Here is a 22,610-nt window from a genome sequence, read left to right on the forward strand (position 1 = left end):
GAAAACAGCTGGCAGACCAGTCATCATCTGAGCAATGACTCGGATGCAAATCCATGAAGTCCCATAACCAGTACCAGGAAATTAATTTCCTGGATGTTGTTTATTTGAATTATCTGAAAGAATGCATTTGCAGTGACACTGACACTTGCAAGAGTGGAATAATTTTCACCATCTGCCAGGGTGGGATTTGAAACTAGGGGATTTTCACAATAACTTCATTGCAGTGTTAACGTAAGCCTACTTGTGACTAATAAATAAATATAAAAAATATATGAAATATAATTCGCATTCATATACTATGTATCCAAACTGGCTGTGGTGGCCAGAAATTGGTTAAGCTTTCGGCTTCCTGCCACATCTTCAAAGGTGTGTGGCTGAGGTCGATTGGCCATGCTAAATTGCCCCTTAGTGTCAGGGGGATTAGTACGGTAATGGTTTATGGTGATAGGGGCTGGGTGGGATTGTTGTCGGTGCAGGTTTGATGGGCTGAATGGCCTTCTTCTGCACTGTAGGGACTCTATGATTAGCGACAGATTGTAATTGCTCATTATCACCGCCTCTCCAAGGAAGATTGGTGAACAATTGGCAAATACAAGCTTGTTTGAAGAAGGAAATTTGCATTTATATAACGCTTTTCATAACCACCAAACGGCTGAAAGCACTTTACAGTCAAGAAGTAATTTTGAAGTTGTAAGGCAGCTAAAGTACCCACAGCAAACACACACAAACAGCAATGTATTAATGACCAGATCAGACTGAGAGAACGACGCCATCCGAAACTGGCTCCTCCAACAGTGTAGCACTCCCTCAGTATTATGCTGCAATGTCAGCCTAAATGTTTGTGCTCAAGTTCTTAAGAGTTGGATCTGAACCCCAGAACCGTTGAACTTGGAGGCGAGAGTGCTACCAACAGAGTTTGGGGGAGTTCTTTAAATCAACAACTCAGCTCAGGAAACAGTACCTTTTCTTTAATTGATAAGATTAAGTGAAAGAAATTAAGCCAAAGAAATTACTTAAGTGAAAGGAATTGTTTGAGTAATCATAATGATTCCAAGTCTGGATTTTAACAGACTACGTTATAGGTGAAAATGATGACAAAAAAATCCTAAAAGTGAGGTCCCAGCAAAGAATAAATTAGAATGGAAATCATCGCAACAAGTTTTGTATACAATCTTAGAACATCTCACTCACAATCAATGATTTGAGGTATTATTGTCACATTTATTGGGATACAGCGAAAAGTATTGTTTCTTGTGCACAAAGTTCATGGAGTACATGGGGGAGAAGGAAACAGAGGGTGCAGAATGTAGTGTTACAATTATAGGGTGTGGAGAAAGATTAATGTAATATAAGGTAGGTCCATTCAAAAGTCTGATGGCAACAAGGAAGAAGCCGTTCTCGAGTCGGGTTGGTATGTGACCTCAGACTTTTGTATCTTGTTCCCGACAGAAGAAGGTGGAAGAGTACGTCCGGGGTGTGTGAGGTCCTTGATTATGCTGGCCGCTTTCCCGGGGCAGCAGGAAGTGTAGACAGATTCAGTGGATGGGAGGCTGGCTTGCGTGAAGGACTGGGCGGCATTCACAAAGTCAGGAACCAATGAAGTCCAAGAGCTGATTTATATGGTGGGTCTGAGGCAGATGGCCACACCCAGGAGACCTGGGAGATTTTAACCACTTCACCTGCATCAGGCCCGTCCATCCACTGCACAAGTAGCTGGTAAGGTGTCAGGGTGCACGATTCTAGCTGGCAGGATATTCACTGCCAGGGACCTGGAATAATGGTCCCAGCACTCAGCTAAGTGATTTTGGGTTGCGTGGAGGAAGGAATGGCCGGGGGTGGGGACGGAGGCGGTGTATACTGAATGACACAGTGGTAAAGCGAAGAAAGCCTGAAGTGGGGCAGGCTCAAGGTATCCTAATAGGGTCCCAGAGGAACACTTGGCTGGCCAAGCAAGGAAGCCCAATATTGTTAATGCAAGCCTCCAGTTAAAAACTGCAGCACAGTCCTGATGGCATCATCAAATGCCTCTACATTTTCGGAGAAGATTCCTGCTGCCTTCCGGGAGCTTCTCTCAACTGCTCAGAGGAGCAGGTTAAAATTGCTGCCTGTGGAATGGCAACATGGTCGTTGCAGGCAAGGGACACTGGCTGTTTTAACTCATTTAAATTTGACTGACTAGTCATATTCGCAAATTCCACTGGGATACAGTGAAAAGTATTGTTTCTTGCGCATTATACAAAGCATACCATTCATAGAGTACATAGGGGAGAAGGAAACAAGAGTGCGCAGAATGTAGCGTTACAATCATAGGGCGCAGAGAAAGATCAATTTGATATAAAGTAGGTTCATTCAAAAGTCTGCTAGCAACAGGGAAGAAGCTGTTCTTGAGTCAGTTGGTACTTTTGTATCTTTTTCCCGGCGGAAGAAGGTGGAAGAGAGAATGTCCGGGGTGTGCGGGGTCCTTAATTATGCTGGCTGCTTTGCTGAGGCAACAGGAAGTGTAGACAGAGTCAACAATAGATAGCTGAAGTACTGCAGAAAACAGTAGATTACAATTCCACTAGGTGTAACCAGACTGTCAAAATTCTTCTGCAAAATCACAAAGATTAATCTTCAAATATTATTTTACCTGAGGGGCAGGACAATAAGCTCCCATTCCACCTGTATTCGGTCCCTGGTCCCCATCCAGTAAGCGTTTGTGATCTTGAGCTGGTGGCATGCAGGCAACTGAGACACCGTCACTGAAACACAGGCACTGCACAACATTATCAGAATTACACTTTAATAATAGAGTTGGCCGCCCACCTGAGTTACTTCAGAACAAGATTCAAGCTATTCAGGAAAATGAAAACTTGATTCCTGATGTCCTAGCCAATTGAAATCACATGCTGGGAAAGCACTGAAAGCAGTAAACAGGGGTGCAAAGAGATACTTGTGATCTGAATTGAGCAGAAATCAATCAATGCTGTGTAATCTAGAATATCGCACCACCACTGGACAACATGCCCTTGGCAACTGCTCTCAATGCAGGGCACCTGGAGGGGAAATTAATGGTCTCCGCTCTGGAACTCTCTGTAATGTCATGTCTCAGTCCAGTAATTCATTGCACAGTACCCTGGCACAACCTGATTTCCCATCATTCTGTGGTGCAGCACATTGGAGCTCTGTCTAAAGTGTTGGGCTGATATAAAAACAGAAAATAGGAGCAGGAGGAGGCCATTTGGCCCTTCGAGCCTGCTCCACCATTCTGCCCAATCCCACCTTCTCCCCCCCCCATATCCTTTGACCCCCCCTTTCACCCCAAGTACTATATCTAACTGCTTCTTGAAAACATACAATGTTTTGGCCTCAATTATTTTCTCTGGTAACAAATTCCACAGGCTGACCACTCTCTGAGTGAAGATATTTCTCCTTATCTCTGTCTCTATTGTAAACGCAACTGCAACCTCTGGTTCTTGTCCCCTATCATCGGGGACATCCTTTGTGCATCTACCCTGTCAAATCCTGTTAGAATTTTATAGGTTTCTATGAGATTCCCCCCTCAATCCTCTGAACTGCAGTGAATACAATGCTAAATGACTCAATCTCTCTTCGTACATCAGCCCTGCCATCCCAGGAATCCGTTTGGTAAACCAGATATGCAAGTTAAAATTTGGTTAATGATTGAATGATTCCCTGGAATCTGATCTTCCAGGTCCAGGTATAACTTTTATCCGAGCTACTCAGGGTATATAACCCACATTGAGTCTACTCTGGATGTACAATTGGATGAACTTGGCAATGAAAAACATAAACAAAAACTTCAATTTATAAATAGGCTGGCAAAAGGCACAAGCCTTACTTACAGAAACTTCCTCTCCTTCAAGAAGCTCCTCCACAATCACAGTTTCACCAGCAGTACCAAAGGCCCTTTCCTTTTTAAAAAGAAAATACAAATATAAGTACATATAGCTCAGCATACCAGTTGAAAAAGGCCCAAGCAGATTAATTGTTAAAACTACATTTGAATTACTAAACTGATAATGAAAAATTTAGGTTCAGACATTTGGAACTGTACCCAAAAAAAGACATAATCTTCAAAGAGCAGAGCAAAATTAGTACAAAAAGCACCTCCAACAAAGCATTTCTTTTTTGATGATAAGGGCCAGGATTCTGCTAAACAAATTCAAAGTTCTTGACGTACAGGAAAACGGGAGTAAATCCCGCTGGTTTTTTTAGTGTGATTTTCAGAACGAATCTCCAACACTCAGTGCATCACAGAGAGCCCTAGCGGGATTCACTTTGGAAATCTGTAGCCGGGTCCTATTCCCACCCGAGTGGCCGGCAGCATAAGCACTGAGCGGGCCACTGTGCCAATCTGTCAGCGTGGAGATCGACGCCGTGGCCCCCATTGCCAGCCTCCAGATCGCAGGCCAACCTCGCAAACCCCCATCGCTGGCCTACCGACTGATTGCTGGCCTCCCAGTCCTCCCCTGGCCAGCCCCGGTGTCACCCCCGCCCCCCCACCCCGATCTTCTCGAAATAATGGAATTATTTTTAATCAGCGTCCGTACCAAGAGTGGCCTGACTTCAAATAACTGAAGATGACTTGCAAAAAAGCCAATGCAGAATCATAGATGTACAGCAGCCAGTTTATAAATGAAGCATCTTTTATAAAATGTTATTAAAAAATGCCAATTGGTGAACCAGCATCGACAAAGCAGAATCTTCAGAGCTTCTTTGAAGGTCCCCCAAATTGCACAATTAGTGGCGGACAATCACCATGGTTTGGAATTCGATCAGGAGCATGTTCAGCTTTGTGAATGAGGCAAGCTTCCAGTACGATGCTTTCTAAACCAGTGTCAAACATGACAGAAACTCAATTTACATTTAACACAATGCCTGCTCGATTGCGTCTGCTGGTTTGTCCAATTTTTGACAAACAAACATAACCTTGTAGAAACTCACACCACTATTTTTATCTCCGTGCCTGCCACGGGAATTGTAGCGGGCGGGAGGCGGACCATGCAAAGGTGCATTGATCTCAGGCAGGATTCTCCAGTTTTGAGGTGAGTGCGGCCAGAGAATCCCACCCAACATTTACTTTTGAGTGGCAGACTGCATGTTTGACAAGGTTTGTTTATGTAGTATTTCACTTATTTCAAATACAGTTATCTAATTTCTAATCTCTTCACTTGATGTCATGTTCACCTGCCCCATTTCCCTTGTAAACATGGAAAAGAAATGTTTATTTATTAGTCACAAGTAAGGCTTACATTAGCACTGCAATGAAGTTACTGTGAAATTCTCCTAGTCGCCACATTCCGGCGCCTGTTCAGGTCAAATGCACCTAACCCGCACATCTTTCAGACTGTGGGAGGAAACCGGAGCACCCGGAGGAAACCCACACAGACACGGGGAGAACGTGAAACACCACACAGACAGTGACCTAAGCCAGGAATCGAATCCGGGTTCCTGGCGCTGTGAGGCAGCAGTGCTGACCACTGTGCCACCATGCCACCCTGATTATTTGTTAATATTTCTGCCATTTTTCTATTGTTGCCAACATGATTCTTTCCATTATGTTCTATCCATTAAGGATAGGTAATAAATACTGGCCAGCCAGCGACGCCCATGTCCCATAAATGAATAAAAATAAATTGTGACTCCATTGCCATCATGACTTTCTTCTTCCTATGTGCCTGCAAAATATTTACCATTTTGTTTTCTGCTCCCTAGATAATTTAATTTGATGCATCCTCTTTGCTACTGTTTTAAAATAAAACTTTATTTTCTAATTTCTTCATATTCTGCCTCGTGATTCTCTAACTTGCTGTCAATATACTTTGTGAATGTCTCTATTGTTAATCCCCAGTGTGTTCCTTATGTCTTTATTCATCCAAAGTAACTCATTACTGTTTAGCTTTTTAAAATTTTTTTTAAAAACAGAATCTATTTTCCCTGCGTTTTGTTCAACACCATTTTCAATATTTGGCATTACTGTTCTACAACATTGTTCACTGCAATTGTTTTCCATTTTACTTTCCAAAGCTCTATTCGCAACCCTCAAAATTGGCTTTTCTCCAATCTGCTGCCCTGGTCTACATTATATACATGTCCTTCTCAATTACATTAAAAAATGTATAATATTTTGGTCACTATTGCCCAGATGTTCCCCTGCCTGTACATTTTAAAGTGCCCTAGTTCATTCCCCATAACTGGATACAGTAATGATTCTTCCCTTGTTGTGCTTTCTGTAGACCAGGTTAGAAAGGAGTCCTGTACACACAGTGCAGGAACTCTATTCCCTAAAGCCTTTTCCTACCACCTCTAGCCAATTAATAAAGATTGTTGAAATTGCCCAAGGTTATTATTATTTTAAACTTATTTCCTTAATTCGTTTGCATATCTCTTCCACCATGAGATAACATGTAAACTATACTTAGTGTGCTTGATCGTTAATCATCTTAATCTCCATCTGTACGAATTTTATTTTTGTCTAGCTTTCCATCTTTTTCTACAGCCATATGTTTTCCCTATTAAGTTCACAGCCACTCCACTCCCGGTTTTCCCTTTTCACCTTTCACAAATCATTTGTACTCTGCAATTTTAATTTCCAGTGGTTTTTTCTGTTGCCACTTTCACAGTCTTCAGTAGTGTGTGTGGTTCCTCGTAATGTATTCTTGTCCCCAGTTCCTTTTTCATAACCTGAACTGTTTTCCGCATTGATATCACAGAGATTGCCCCGTGACCCACGGCGCCGCCTGCCCTTGTGAATCGACGCATGTCTGTGCACAGTAAACACATTTCTCCCTCTCACGCTCTTGTTTAGCAAGTTACTGGAAGCAATAGGATCTGAAGCAGCTGCTTAGCGTCGAGGTTACATGGAGCGAAAATACAACTGTTGTCACACGGGTCCTCAAAGAGGAGGCCTTGGAAGGAACCATAACCAGGTGACACAGTGGTTAGCACTGCTGCAACACAGCACTAGGAACCCGGATTCGATTCCCGGCTTGGGTCACTGTGCGGATTCTGCACGTTCTCCCAGTGTCTACGTGGGTTTCCTCCAGATGCTCCGATTTCCTCCCACAGTCCAAAAGACGTGCTGGTTAGGTATATTGGCCATGCTAAATTCTCCCTCAGTGTACCCGAACAGGCGCCGGTATTTTTACAGTAATTTCATTACAGTGTTAATGTAAGCCTAATAAATAAACTTAAAATGAAGGAGTGTTCCTTTCATTCACTGAAAACCGCATATTTTTGAAAGAATAAAACCTTACACAAAACTCTATGGTAACATACCTGCATTATATCACGGACTGCTTTGCAAGCCTCTCCTTTATCAGCTGCCACGATAACACCTTTCCCAGCTGCCAAGCCACTTGCTTTTACTACCAGTGCGGGGAAATCAGCCCTGAAAGAAAAGCAACAAGAAATCCATTACAAGGTATGGGGTTTTCCTTGAAATTTTCCTTCTCTGCACCATGCATGGTATTCCCTGTTTAAGAGGTTTTCAAGAAGTAACATGTAGTGTATGCACACACGAGGAAACATTTCAGAGCAAAGTGCAAGGGCTAATGGTGTACTTCTTATATTCTGCTTCGGGTTTTAATCAAACCTATTTTAGTAACAGTAGTGGAGCCTCAAATCATTTTCTTCAATTTTGTGACTAAATAGAATTTGGATTTCCTGACTGGCAAAAACACGAGGACAAGTTGTCTACATGGACTTTGGAAAGACCTTTGGCAGGGTACCGCACGGTAGGTTGTTGCACAAGGTTAAAACTCACAGGATCCAGGGTGAGGTAGCCAATTGGATACAAAATTGGCTTGATGACAGAAGACAGAGGCGGTTGTAGAACTGGAGACCTGTGTGACCAGCAATGTGCCTCAGGGATCGTTGCTGGGACCACTGTCATTTATCATTTATATAATGATTTGGATGCAAATTTAGGAGGTATGGTTAGTAAGTTTGCAGATGACAACAAGATTAGTGGCAGAGTGGACAGTGAAGGTTATCTAGGATTGCAATGGGATCTTGGTCAATTGGGCCAGTGGGCTGACAAATGGCAAATGGAGTTTAATTTAGATAAATGCGTGGTGATGCATTTTGGTAGATTGAACCAGAGCAGGATTTACTCAGTTAATTGTAGGGTGTTGGGGAGAGTTACAGAACAAACAGGTCTAGGGTACAGATTAATAGCTCCTTGAAAGTGGAGTCACAGGTGGATAGGATGGTGAAGAAGGCATTTGGCATACTTGGTTTCATTGGTCAGAACATTGAATACAGGAGTTGGGACATCTTGTTGAAGTTGTACAAGACGGCAACACTTGGAATACTTTGTACAGTTCTAGTCACCCTATGATAGAAAGGATATTATTAAACTAGAAAGAGTACAGAAAAGATTTACTAGGATGCTACCTGAACTTGATGATTTGATTTATAATGAGAGACTGGTTAGACTGGGACTTTTTTCCCTGGAGCGTAGCAAGTTTAGGGGTGATCTTATAGAGGTCTATAAAATAATGAGGGGCATAGATAAGGTAGATAGTCAACATCTTTTCCCAAAGGTAGAGGAGTCTAAAACTAGAGGGAATAGGTTTAAGGTGAGAGGGGAGATACAAAAGGGTCCAGAGGAGCAACTTTTTCCACATAGAGGGTGGTAAGTATCTGGAACAAGCTGCCAATGGTAATAGCAGAGGCGAGTACAATTTTGTATTTTAAAAAGCATTTAGACAGTTACATGTATAAGATTATATAAGAGGGAGTCAAGAATAATTTGGGATTAAAAGGGTAACAGGTCAGGTTAGATCAGATCAGAGTGAATAGAGTATAGAAAAGTCATAAAGTGCCTGGAATATAGTTTACAATGGTAATATTTGCATAGAAACACATATAACCAATATTAGAGAATTTAGACGTGTATTTTTGAAAACATTATATTCTACATAATGGCTAATAACACAAAGCTGCATGGCATTATAGGACGTAGTCAAGTAAAAAGAACCACATTCTTCAGAACAATGCAGCTACTAAGCGAAGGGAACAGCAATTTTTACCAGTGTCTCCAGACGGCCCTAATGAATAGAGTATTCACTAGCCAAGAACAATGCCACAGGTCTCAGACAGTTTAATGAATAGGACATGCATTACACCAGATAAAGTCTGTGGGAAGCGTGTCAAGTGACTGTGAGAAAGACTTTCAAAGTCTGCGAACTCAGGTAGCCCCATGCTGTCAGAGAGTAAATGTTATTGGTCAAGGTAAAATAATGAATACTAATAATGATTGGCTCATACCCAGCTGGGATGAGCAAATGATTTTTGAAAATTGCATAATTGTAATACCGAGAGTGATGTAATTTCATTGCGATTTGGAACTGCCCCAAACCTCTCTCCCTCATACATTGAACCAGTTTGGAAAATAAAGAAACGTCTTTAACCAGAGTTTCTGCAAGTCTTTGTGAAAGCTGAGCCATAATTAAGCAAAAGCCAGCATAATAAATAGTCTCTGAAAAATGCTCCTACACATTGGTGTAAAGAGATATGGGCCAAACGCAGGCAATTGGGAAAACTGAGCAGCATGGACAAGTTGGGCGGAAGGGCCTTTTTCCATGCTGTAAACCTCTGACTCTAGTAATTCAAATTTTTCCAGGCGATTAAGTTTTAGTTGCAAGACCACCATTTGAAATATTAAGCTTTGCATCTTAACATTTACACTGATGTGGTAAACACTGTGACAATACTGTGCCATTAAGAAATGTATTTTTATCATGTTTCTTGTAAGGGGTATGTGTAGAATTCAGCTCTCTTTACATGGTGCTGATTTGTCTGCACCAGGCAACTCTCATGCTGAGAATGCAAACTAATAATTGATCTTAGCTAATGGTGTGTTTGTATTAATCTGATCTGATGCATTTTTGGTTTTTCCCCTGGAGTTTCAGCGTAGAGTTTTCATTAAGTTGATTGACAAGAGACAGAGTGAGGTCCTAATGGGAGAAGTTAAGCTTACAAGGAAAATAGTTAGTTTCTGCTTCTCTCTCACTCTCTGGATTCTGCTGTTTGGGACCTGCTAGGAGAAATGGGTCTCTTTCTCCAGAGGTGTTCTGTAGGTTTGAGGATTGGCAGCCCACATACCAGCACAAAAGTTTGTGTTGTTTGCTAACTGATTTTGAAGAGAGTTTAAGTCTATGAGGAATATTGCTTAAATTGGAACTAATAGAGATTGGTTAGCAGTTAAGAATTATACTTTGTCATGTTTAAGTATTTCAATTGGTAAAGATTAAACTAATTAATTTTTTATAGTTAAACTGTATTATTGAACAAAATTTGTTTTGATATAAGATTCCTAGTTTGTCAATAGAATCACACCTGGAGTGAAATACCTTATCCTCACACTAATGCCAAAATAAAAAATAGTTGTGTTTGAGTCTAACTTCATAATATGCCTTGGGGTTTCTGATCTGGTCCCTAACAACAAGAAGTTGCAGAGGCTTAGTCACATGACAATATTAACATTAATAGGAAGGTCTTCAGCATTCTAGAAAAATCTCAATTTAATGCGCACACTACGTAGATGAACACCCTTCTTACTGTTGGATGTAGTTACATGCTTCCTCGGGGTCTGTAAAGGCTTTCCATCGAGCAGTGGGGATATCATGTCGATCCAAGAAGTCTTTGGCAAAATGCTTGCTAGCTTCCAATTGTGTTGCCTTGGCTGACGGGCCAAAACATCTCACTCCAGCAGCTGTCAAGTCATCGACAATTCCTGAAGAACATCAACAAACAGCTTTTTAGAAGTTTATCTTCCAATTTCCTCCTTCTCGTTCCATCCTCCTCTTCCAAAGACAAGTGACTTGCGCTGGAGCACATTGAAGGTGGGTGGGAGTGGGAAATCAAGAGAATGGTTATAGCACAGGTTATTCAGCCCGTTGTGTCCATACTAGCTCTCGGAAAGAGCAATTTACCCAGTGCAATTCCCTGGCCTTCGACAGAATGGTCATAACGGCAAAAGAAAAAGAAAATCACAGTCAAACCCAATCAACATTCACACAAGTACATTGTCACTGGATGGGCATTGTTAGGAATCCTGGATTATTATCCCCGTCTCAGCCTTTGTAGACATGGAAGTCATTCACTGAGTGAAAGGTCAGAAATAGAACACTACTTTGAAAGAACATTAACACTTTTGTGATTAAGGGCAGGATTTTCGCGAAATCTTCACAAGTCCATGAACCTTCAAAAACAGGGGGGGGGGGGGGGGGGGGGGGGGGGAGGAGGCGTCCTGCCCCACTACCAACAGACACAATGTTTGCCAGGAGGGGAGAGAGAAGAAGTGTGTAATTCACACATGCGGGAAACCCCAACTCAGCAGGGACCATTGAACTCAGTGCTGAATACAAACTATTTTAGCATTTACAAGGGCCTTAACCCGTAGGAGGAGTCATGGGTTAATGGAGTAGATGTGGAAGGGTGGATAAAATCTGTTTAACTTTCATGATCTGAAGGGGTTTTTTTTTTAAAATCCCCTGTTCTTTGGTTTGAGAGAAAAACTGACTGCAGGTGTCAGTGGGAGTTAAATAAAACTATTGTATTGCTTTGATTGACAGGCCAGGCGGTGTAGCATCTGTTCTGAGATGGTTGGGAGTGAGTCAGGAAGTTGGGATGTGAACATTTTAGAAATCTCAAACCCAACCTCAAAATGCCTCCAGCAGCCCGCCTTTGGGTTTATTGGAAGCAGGACTGTGGGTGGACAAGATGACTATTCCCAGGCTATGAGTTGTCCAGGTAAACAAATCCAGTGGTTAAGGGGGAACTAAGACTGCTGCATGGAATAGTGAAGTGCCTTTCCAGCATAGCCCATGGGCCAAGAGGTGCAGGATTGTTTTCTCCCAGCATACCAAACCTTCCACCCTGCTCGCCAATGATTGGACCTCCTGGAATCAGAATACACCCCGATATTGGTGGCTAATCTTGCTCATTCCACAATAATCCCCCATCAGGGCAGTGGGATGAGTTTCAACCCCAACAAATTCCCAGCAATTTCTGGAAGGTCTGGATCCTAAACAAGCTGTTTCTCCAAAAGAAAGTGAGAACTAAAAATGAGACAAATAAACGAGCATCATTCCTGCACTCCTGCGCACCAATTCAATGCAGTGGAGATTAGGGCACACTCCGAGGCAATTTTGCTAGTGGCACGGGTTGCAGTTAATTGGGTGGGATGGTACCATGTCGGTTACCAGCTGCCTTCCCACCTCTGCCCCATTTAAGCCCAGAAAAGCAAACCCCCACGAGACTGCTTGTGGGTTTCCAGGGCAGTCTCTTGCTGTCAGACACGGTGGCGTAATGGATTGCACCGCTGCCTCACATCGCCAGAGACTAGGTTCAATTCCGGCCTTGGGTGACTGTCTGAGATTTGTGGGGTTATGGGGTAGGATCTGGGTAAGATGCTCTGTCAGAGAATCGAGTGCAGATTCGATGGGTCGAATGGTCTCCTTCGGCACTGTAGGTAGGAGTCTATGACTCAGTGCCCAACCACGGGGCCTGCCATTGACAAGTGGAAGGGCACTGAGAGCCACCCTCCTCCCCTCGCTGCTGAGCCCCCTCCATTCTCCGTAACCCCCCTCCTGCAATCACTCACCCCAAGCAACGCGCAGCTGCTGATCTCCAATTGTCCGGCAGCTCTCAAAGAGTGGGAATTCTGTCCCTGGGGTCCTTGATCCCGGAGAAGGCCCACCTAGTGCCTAATTTGACAGGCTTTCCCAAAAGTGTGATACGGGGCTCTTAGCAGCCAGCGGGCAGGATCCCCATTTACCTACATTAAATTCCACCCTAGAGGGTGGGGAAGATGGAAGAGAGTTCTGCAGTTACTTGGAAAAAAAATGTTTGAGTCAAAGTTATCAGCACTAGGTTTGTGGATGAATGTATAAAAGAATTATTAACCTGAACCGTCATTTGGATTACTGTATTTACAAGGATCCAGTAGTTTTAATAGATCCAGGGCCTAAATTTATGCTGAGATACTGGTGAGCAAGACAACGCATTTTTGTTAAACAGCCCAAAAGGAGAGCAATGAATTTATTTTAAAGAGTGAATGATTCCACCTAAATACTGGAAGCACAAACTTCAAACAAACGTGTCAAGCAACTGAAAGCTATGGCACAACTTCAGGAGCCTTGTGCTTACCTGCAGCGAGCGGAGCCTCTGGCCCAACCACCACCAGGCCAATGTTGTGATCTTTGCAGTATTGGGCAAGAATTGTATGATTGCTGACAGATACAGCTGCAAGGAGAAAAAGAGAAACAACAGTTTTCACAATATATTAAATCATTAAATTATCTTTGCCATCTTGACCTTTTGGCTTTACAGTTTACGAGAAATAAAATCTCGCATCTTCCCATCAGCAAATATAAGCCAGGACCTCTGGTGTTCGTGAAACCTGAATTAAAAGCCGATGACAATTTAGTGCCCAATTCATCCAAGGATAGCAGTCAGAGAAGGGCAGCAGTTCGTATTTTTGCCTCTGTTTTATACCCATATTGTTCCACTCTCAAACTCAGGGTGGAATCTTCTGGCCGTCACGGTAGGGTCGGAGCTGTAAAATACTGCAAGCAAGCCGTTCAAAATTGACTTTGGCGGGACTGGAAAATCCCATCGGCTGGAGGGGCTGTAAAATTCTGCCTGTCCTTCCAAGCATTTCCGATTTAGTGGGATTCGTCAAAAGCAACTTTGTGACTTCCTCCAGGGCAAAAGTGTGGGGCAACATTGGTTCAGTTAGTCTGACACAACCATACATTCATTCAGCATCATCCGTACCCTTAATAAGATTGTATGAAAAGTATTTCTTTGCCCCCAAATGTAACTGCTCTGCTTATATCAAGTGGGTCATTTACTGACCTGTATAGGTTTAAATAGTCAACATCAAAAGGGCTATCTAAAAATCACAGATAACCGAAGGTCTGAATGCAGCAACATTGTCGAGGCCAGGTGAACAATGTCAGTGTTTTGCAATAACCCCCTTGGCCCTCAGATTAAAATTGCAAACTCTAACTAACAGGTTAAATATATTTAAGAAATGAAAGCTGGAAATCTGAAATAAAAGATTCTCTGATGTTATGCCACACAAGGATAAACTCCCATGACTCAGCATAATTAAATTCTAAATGTGTTAAAAACTCAGGACTAAGATTCTAAAATTCCTTAATCTGGAAAGTATTTGTCATAAACACATCCCATGTTCATGGTGATTGGACTCTGGATTGGATATCATCATATAGTGACCAAGCATCGGCTCCCACAACCCCACCTCCCATCTTTTTCAAGACAAGGCAATGAAAAACACATTAGGAAGAAGACAGATATGAAGCAGATTCAGTGTCTAGACTTAATAAGGTAAACACAAACAGTGCCCAAACTTGTGGTCGGCTGCGAAGGGAAAACATGCCCCGCACACTGCTACCTCACAGCACCAGGGACCCGAGTTCGATTCCCGGCTTGGGTCACTGTCTGTGTGGAGTTTGCACATTCTCCCCGTGTCTGCGTGGGTTTTCTCCGGGTTCCTCCCACAGTCCAGAGATGTGCTAGTTAGGTGCATTGGCCATGCCAAATTCTCCCTCAGTGTACCCGAACAGGCGCCGGAGTGTGGCGACTAGGGGATTTTCACAGTAACTTCATTACAGTGTTAATGCAAGACCATTTGTGACTAATAAACAAACTTTACTTTAATCTTGAAAACTACAGCCCACAAAGATTTAAGCAGGCTCCACAGCATCAATGTTAGCCAGCATGTGCTTCAGAATAAGGGTTCGATTCCCATTCCAGCTGAGGGAGACTTGGGACCTACATCCCGTGCCTGATAGTAGAAGGCAATGACTGACAAAACTGCTAAGAAAACAGCTCAGGATGAAGTATCAGCAATTTGGTGGACAAATGGCCTGCCTTTTTTTGATTTGATTTATTGTTGTCATGTGTATTAGTATACAGGGAAAAGTATTGTTTCTTGTGCGCTAAAACAGACAAGGCAGAGCACACACGAATTAAGAACTTTTAAAAACTCAATTACATTTCATTCAACGGGACTTAATATTTTCAATGATTTTTACAGCTGAGGATCATGAACAAAAAGTTGAAATTCACGGCAAATCACTAATCGTGTGCTGATTGAATATGTGAAGACAGCATCAGCGCACTGTGCAGAGGAGCAAGATACTCCTGACAGCAACTTCTGGATTTCTGTGCTAAACTACTAATGTGCAGATAGCAGGAATTGCTGTCAGTTTTTACAAAGTAATGATGGTGAACACTGACAGTTGCACTGTCATTGCAACCCCAAATTCCATGCCAATACATTTAGCACATTTAGCTGAAAATGCAAAAGAATAAAATTAATGATTGATGTTCCTTAATATATCCCCCTTTGTTGGTCAGGATTGGCTATAGCAGTCTTATTATGAATTACTTTTGCATCATCCATCTTTGGTCTCCTAGTTATAATCATAGAAATCATAGAAACCCTACAGTGCAGAAGGAGGCCATTCGGCCCATCGAGTCTGCACCGACCACAATCCCACCCAGGCCCTACCCCCACATATTTACCCGCTAATCCCTCTAACCTACGCATCTCAGGACTCTAAGGGGCAATTTTTAACCTGGCCAATCAACCTAACCCGCACATCTTTGGACTGTGGGAGGAAACCGGAGCACCCGAAGGAAACCCACGCAGACACAAGGAGAATGTGCAAACTCCACACAGACAGTGACCGAAGCCGGGAATCGAACCCAGGACCCTGGAGCTGTGAAGCAGCAGTGCTAACCACTGTGCTACCGTGCCGCCTAAAATGCAGACTATCTGAAATTATTAAAACATGTGTCCAGCATGAAACAAAGAAGATATGTTATAATTTCAAATTACCAGAATCAAGAACCCCTCACCTGAATTGGAGATTTTTCCACTGTCAGCTGTTCCAGCGTTCCCCGGGGCAACCAAAACCTGCAGTACGAGGGGAGACTGGGCCAACTTCCAGGCCAGAGCATGTTCACGCCCTCCGCTACCAATGATAAGTACTCGTTCTGCCATGATCCTAAACATCGCAATCATGTCCATTAATATCACCTCGAGTTGACAATTGAGCCACCTACTACACCGGTCCACTTATGAAAAGGGCCTCTTTCTTAGTTACACCCAAGAGGCTTGCCCTTTGAAAGTGGCACATCAATTTTCAGTCCTTCATATGCAGTGGCAGAGTTACCAAGATAAATATCAGTCTTCATGTCACACATTTAATTTTATTGCAACAATATTAACAAATAGCACCAATATCAGGCTCACATCTGAATGGAACACATGGAGACTAGTTCGAGCCCACATCTTGAAAAATAAAGTATGCTCAAGGCTCAACACGACAGCACATAAAATCAAGAGAGACATTTGTTCTAAATGTAAACAGCAAAGAAAGGGACTTCAGACAAGTTAATTAAAAACAGACCTCAATAACATTAGCTCTCAAATCTGACCTTCTAAAGCAACCCAAGATAAAACAAGGGACCATCAATAATGGACTGGTGCACTTAAAGACTTTTTACCAGCTTTTACAGTTTCTATCAAACAAACCTAAAAAAAATCTGCGAATTTACAAATGATCCCAGACCATGGAGTCCAGTAGCACTCGATTAATCAACGTTAAAAGGCTAAAAAAGGATGAACACAGAAGGAAACGTTCATTGAGTTTATTTCAAAAGTCGTGCAGGCAGAAAGATCTCATGATATACTCATGACTTCCATCACTCATGGATTAATAAACCCTTATCAACAGAATTAGCTCTGTCTGACATTCTAAGTATGGCACGAGTTAGTAAACTTGAATATATAGTCACAGGATAATTACAGTATGAAGAAGATCACTCTCCCATCTTAATTTATTAAACCCCACATATCCTATAAGGATTCCTAGAATCTGGTAATCTATGCAATAGGCGTTCAATTTCCCCCCATTCCAGCCTTGGGTGATTGTCTGTGTCGCGTGTGCACATTCTCCCCGTCTCTGTGTGGGTTTCCTCCAGGTGCTCCGGTTTCCTCCCACAGTCCAAAGGTGTGCAGGTTAGGTGAATTGGCAATGCTAAATTGTCCCTTAGTGTCAGGGGGATGAGCAGGGTAAATAAGTAAGGTACAGGGATAGGACTGGGTGGGATTGTGATTGGTGCAAACACGATGGACCAAATGGCCTCCTTTTGCACTGCAGGGATTCTATGTTAGAATGGAACCGGTGACAACTTTGTATTGGATGTAATGTGACCAATGATAACAAGCTGTAAGGGTCAGCTGACCCAATAAACCATGGAACCAATTACAGAATGATGTAATAGTCAGCTGACCAACTATAAATAAGAACCTGTTTGGAGTTGTGGGGAGCTTGGAGTGCTCCAGAGTGAGGCCCCAAGTTTGCAATAATGAAGTTTCTGTATTAAACCCTTTCTTTGATTTATAAATTGGAATAAGTTTTGTAGTATTTTTATTGTCTGCATTTGAAGAGTTCCTTCTGAGGTAGCATTCTATGTAAAGCTTTTTTTCCTCCTGTCTTTTGTCATAAATCAGGCCTTTGAAGATGATTAGTTCTGTGGCAACAAAAACAGAAAATACGGGAAAATCTCAGTAGGTCTGACTGTATCTGTGGAGAGAGAATAGTGCCAACATTAAGTCTGGATGACTCTTGTCAGAGCCGAAGACAAGGAGATTAGTCCTGTGGCTCCCGCCATGTTTCCTCTAATGGGTATGGATAGTTAGGTGAGTGGGCCAAATTTGGCAGATGGAATCTAATGTGGATCAGTGTGAGGTTATCACATAATTGCAGTAAATTAATTTGCAGGTGCAGCATGTAATAAGGAAGGCAAATATTGCTCATGGAACTGAGTATAAAAATAAGAAAGTGCTGTTGCAACTGTGTAGGGCATTGGTGAGACCACATCTGGAGTGCACAGTTTTGGTCCCCTTACTTGAGGAATGATGCAAATGCATGATAGGCAGTTCAGAAGGTTCACTAGATTGATTCCAGGGATGAAGGACTTGTCTTATGTAGAGAGATTGAGAAGTTTCAGCCTTTACTTGCTAGAGTTTAGAAGAATGTGAGGAGATCTAGTTGAGTATAAAAGATGCTGAAGGCGATTGATAGGGTAAATGTAGAGCCCTTGTTGGATATTCTAGAATGAGAGGCTATAGTTTTAGGCTAAAGGGTGGAAGATTTAAAACAGAAATGAAGACAAATTACTTCACTCAAAATTTGGAATTCTCTACCCCAGAGTGTAGTGGATGCTGGAACATTAACTAAATTTGAGGAGATAGATAGGTTTTTTAATTAGTAGTGGGATGAAGGGTTATGGGGAGTGGGCAGGAAGGTGGAGATGAGGCCATGATCGTATTGAATAGCAGAGCAGGCTCGAGGGGCAGAATTGCCAACCCCTGCTCCTAGTTCTTAAATTTCAGTGTCTATTTTTTTTGCCAATCAGAACTGGATACAACATTCAAATTGATTTCATGGTCTCTCCGAATTTGATACCATCTCTAAAATTTGATTACTCTTGCATTAAGTTTTTGAACTTAAATCATAAAAAAAGATTAATTTTAAAATCAAAGCTATAGAATAGTTACATAAAACATCACCGCCGGAACTTGACCTCTTTACCCACCATGGAATCGGAGCAGGCAAGGGGCCGACAATGGAAATGTCCATTGACCTCAGGTGGAAATTTCCAGCCTCGCTCATGCTAGGCCATAAAATCCTGCCCTACAAATTTGGCCAACATTCTTGCATAATGGTTCCCTTAATCAACTTTGTTCCTTGTAGAATTACATTTCTTCAAACCTGCCAAAACTTACTTGGAAAAATATAATAGCAACTGCACTGGATTGAAATGCACTACCTGAGAGTTTGGTGGACAGAGGTTTAACCAGGGCTTTCAAAAATGGAATTGCTAAGTACCTGAAGAGAAAAATGTTGCGGGCTATGGGGAAATGACAGGGGAGTGGGACTAACTGAGTTGCTTTTGCAGAGAGTTGGAATGTCTGCTGACTGTCCTCATTCTGTACTGTAACCATTCCATGATTCTGTGAACGTTATTAGAGAATGAAATTGCGAACAGAACATTGCATTTACATTGTACCTTTAACACAACAACATCCCAGGACGCTTCACAGGAGTGTCACGGACAAAATCTGACATCAAGCTGCATAAGGATCTATTGAAAAGCTTGGTCAAATGGGGTTGGCTTTAGAGTGTCACAAGAGAGGTTTAGAGAGAGAATTCTGGTGCTCAGGGCTCAGACAGTTAGAGGCAGAACCACCAATGTAGGGTGGAAACTGATACACAAGGATAAGAGATCAAAATTCGAGACAAGATGGGTTGTATGGCTGGAGGAGTTTAAGGAAATGGGGCAAGACAATGAATGATATACAGTGCTATTGGATCACATGGAGTTTGTAGTCACTTGATTCTGAGAGCACATTTAAAACGTGTTCTCAGGGTCTTCTGTATAATGGTCAGAAATAAATGTTATTTATCGTGCCTAATTACGAGAGAAATTAGGTCTTGTGGTGCAGTGGGTAGGGTCCCTGATCTCAGTCAGAAGCTCTGTTTCATTCCCACTTCAGGACCTGTTGACCATGGAATGTGCGTTCATAACATGGCCAACAAGGTTGGCTAACCTGAAAACCCTTCCAACATGCCCAAGGTGCGGTAAAAGTGGGAGAGACTCCTTGTCAACCACACTCGATATAGCCAATGGTTTTAGGCTAGTGGTGTGTTCCAGGAAAAACAAGCTACGAAAACAGATGTAAGCACGTGCTTCGTCTGCCTCATGCTTCTCTAGATGCAAGTAGTCTTGCGAGGCCATAGTCTTAGGATTAGGGCTTGCAAATTTAAAGCAGAGTTGAGGAGAAACTACTTCCCAAAGGGTTGTGAATCTGTGGAATTTGCTACCCCAAAGTGTGGTGGATGCTGGAATAGTGAGTAAATTTAAGGAGCCGTTAGACAGATTTTTAATTGATAATGGGTTGAAGGGTTATGTGGAGAAGGCAAGAAAACAGATGAGGAGCAAATCTTGAACACATTCAATGTTTTGGCATCAACTACTTCCTGTGGTAATGAATTCCACAGGCTCACCACTCTTTGGGTGAAGAAATGTCTCCTCACCTCTGTCCTAAATGGTCTACCCTGAATCCTCAGTCTGTGACCCCTGGTTCTGGACTCCCCCCATCTTCGGGAATATCCTCCCTGCATCCACCCTGTCTAGTCCTGTTAGAATTTTATAAGTCTTTGAGATGCCCCCTCATTCATCTGAACTCCAGTGAAAACAGTCCTAACCTAGTCAATCTCTCCTCATACATATGAACTTATGAACTTATAAGTAACTAAGAATGAGAACAAGTAACATTCAAAACTATGTTGGCTAACTAGTGTAAATGTTAGGTACAGTTTGTCAGTATCCATGTACATAAACCATGCTGTGGACTTAGGGTAACATCAAATACAACTGATTGCCAGAAGTTTGTTTTAGGAGGGGTATCCAAATTGACTCCTAGGAAACTGATGTTTGGAAATTGTGATCGGAGAGTTCTATTTGTGCAAGAAGTCAAAGTGGATTATATAGCCATCAGAAATTACCAGTAGGAGAGAATGAGTGATAAATTAGAGGTTCACAGCTTGAGCAGGATATTTTTGGAAAAGGTTTGGAAATATAAATTTCTCTTTTTAACAAGTTTATGAATGCCACTTCAACAACCTGTAACAAAACTTTCCACATCCTAACCTCTCAATGTAATTTTTAAAACTACCCCTTCAAACTCTTTTGCGATCATCTTATTATTCTTGTCACTAAGTGTAGCTTGAAGACCTTTTAAAACAAACAGGAGTAAAATCAAACAACATAATCAGCACAGTGGTTAACAGGGACCCAGGTTCGGTTCCCAGCTTGGGTGACTGTGCAGAGTCTGCATGTTCTCCCCATGTCTGCATGGGTTTCCACCGGGTGCTCCAATTTCCTCCTACAGTCCAAAAATGTGTGGGTTAGTTTGACTGGCTATGCTAAATTGTTCCTTGGTGTCAGGTGGGGTTACGGGGATAAGGCCTGGGTGGGATTGTTGTCAGTGCAGGCTTGATGGGCCGAATGGTCTCTTTCTGCACTGTAGGGATTCTATGATAATCAGGTAACCCTTAACCTTTACAGCACAAAAAAATCTAAATTATCTCTTCAACCTTGGTGACCCTGGATATTCATCCAGTGAATTTATCCTGCGACTTGTCCATTGTTTTATTATTTTTCCTATTACAATACTCTAACCAAGTAGGACATATGCATGAGCAATTCTAACAAGGGAAAAGGCACCATAAGTACAGTATTAAGTATTCTAACACTGGATAACCAAGCCATGTAAAGTAGCAAGCATCCAGACTTAGTGTTGTTAACTGCGCCCGCCCCATGTATGCAGTCCTTTTTGTTAAAATACAGGCTACATTACTTCTTACTATTGTACTCACGCGAGTCAATGCAGGGCATTAGGAAATAAATACACTAAAATCAAAAGTGATGTTTGCAAACTCACCTACTGATCTTTGAAACAAACACGTGTTGCAACAGCAAAATGAACGCAAGTAAAAATGCACAGACAGTACTCACACAAATGGTAGCCTGAAAGAGTGGTGGAAATCCTGAACTGCAAGCTGTGGCACAGTGAAATATAATTGAAAAGGGGCGAGGTTTCGCCCCACACACGCCTCCAAGATACTTTTTAATGTTGCCGCGTCCACATTGTAACCCGAATTAACCGAGAGTGGGGAAATAAAAGTGACGTTTGCAGAACCAGTTCTGTTCCTGTTATTCTGAAAAAAAAGTTACTATTTAATTAACAAAAGTCAATTATGAACTTAAGGGATTGTGGGTTTTGTAGTTTCCAGCTTGCTCCCTGTCTGGCCACAGTGCAGAGCCGGAGACTCAGCTACAGTCATTTAACTAGCATGTTGCCGGGGCAATGTTGCTTTGTAATACCACAACGTGCTTAGCTTAGAGTGATGGAGTTTTAGCCTGGGGGGGCGGGGGTGAAACGTTTAATTGAGATTTTTGTTTTGGCGGATAAGTAGCTGAGATGTTTGCTTGAAAATGAGAAATGTGCAGATCTAAAGGAGGGAGAGCAGACGCAATGGACCGAATGGCCCCCTTTCAGTGCTGTATGATTCCCCGATGGGTTACCATCTTTGGTCCAGTAGAGGATGGTTTATACAATATTGCCTATGCTAAATTCTCCCTCAGTGTACCCGAACAGGTACCGGAGCGTAGCGACTAGGGGACTTCCACAGTAACTTCATTGCAGTGTGAATGTAAGCCTTACTTGTGACTAATAAATAAACTGTTACTTTTTCTTTTGCTTTTCAGCAGGTTGGAAATGACAACCAGCCTCAATTGTCTAATCAGACCTCAGCTTCTGAATAGGAATTAGTTGTACCTGAGTGCAGTGGAAAAAATGTCAGTGTTAATGATTATTTTACCATAATTTGTATGGATTATTAATCTGGTGGTACCCCTTTTGTATTAGTTTTTCATGTACCTTCTCAAATTTGCTATGCTTCTGCTGCCAAGCCTGGCTTGATTCC

At 42.3% G+C, this 22,610-nt stretch overlaps 1 protein-coding gene across 3 annotated transcripts in view; it reads right to left on the reverse strand.

Annotated features, from left to right (window-relative positions):
• Positions 1-22,610, reverse strand: part of gart (phosphoribosylglycinamide formyltransferase) — a 58,323-nt gene that overhangs the window by 22,558 nt on the left and 13,155 nt on the right. The window contains exons 1-7 of one of the 3 annotated variants that reach the window (XM_078232802.1): positions 21,640-21,672; positions 15,907-16,055; positions 13,162-13,257; positions 10,570-10,744; positions 7,282-7,393; positions 3,846-3,914; positions 2,630-2,755 (exon numbers count right to left, since the gene is read on the reverse strand). In XM_078232802.1, the coding sequence (XP_078088928.1) occupies positions 2,630-2,755; positions 3,846-3,914; positions 7,282-7,393; positions 10,570-10,744; positions 13,162-13,257; positions 15,907-16,051 (723 nt within the window). In that variant the 5' untranslated portion in view covers positions 16,052-16,055; positions 21,640-21,672. Of the gene's footprint in view, positions 1-2,629; positions 2,756-3,845; positions 3,915-7,281; positions 7,394-10,569; positions 10,745-13,161; positions 13,258-15,906; positions 16,056-21,565; positions 21,673-22,610 lie in introns of those variants that run through there. The other 2 variants (XM_078232801.1, XM_078232803.1) reach the window with 2 other exon arrangements.

Source organism: Mustelus asterias, chromosome 17 (genome assembly GCF_964213995.1).
Source record: "Mustelus asterias chromosome 17, sMusAst1.hap1.1, whole genome shotgun sequence".
Lineage (NCBI taxonomy): Eukaryota > Metazoa > Chordata > Chondrichthyes > Carcharhiniformes > Triakidae > Mustelus > Mustelus asterias.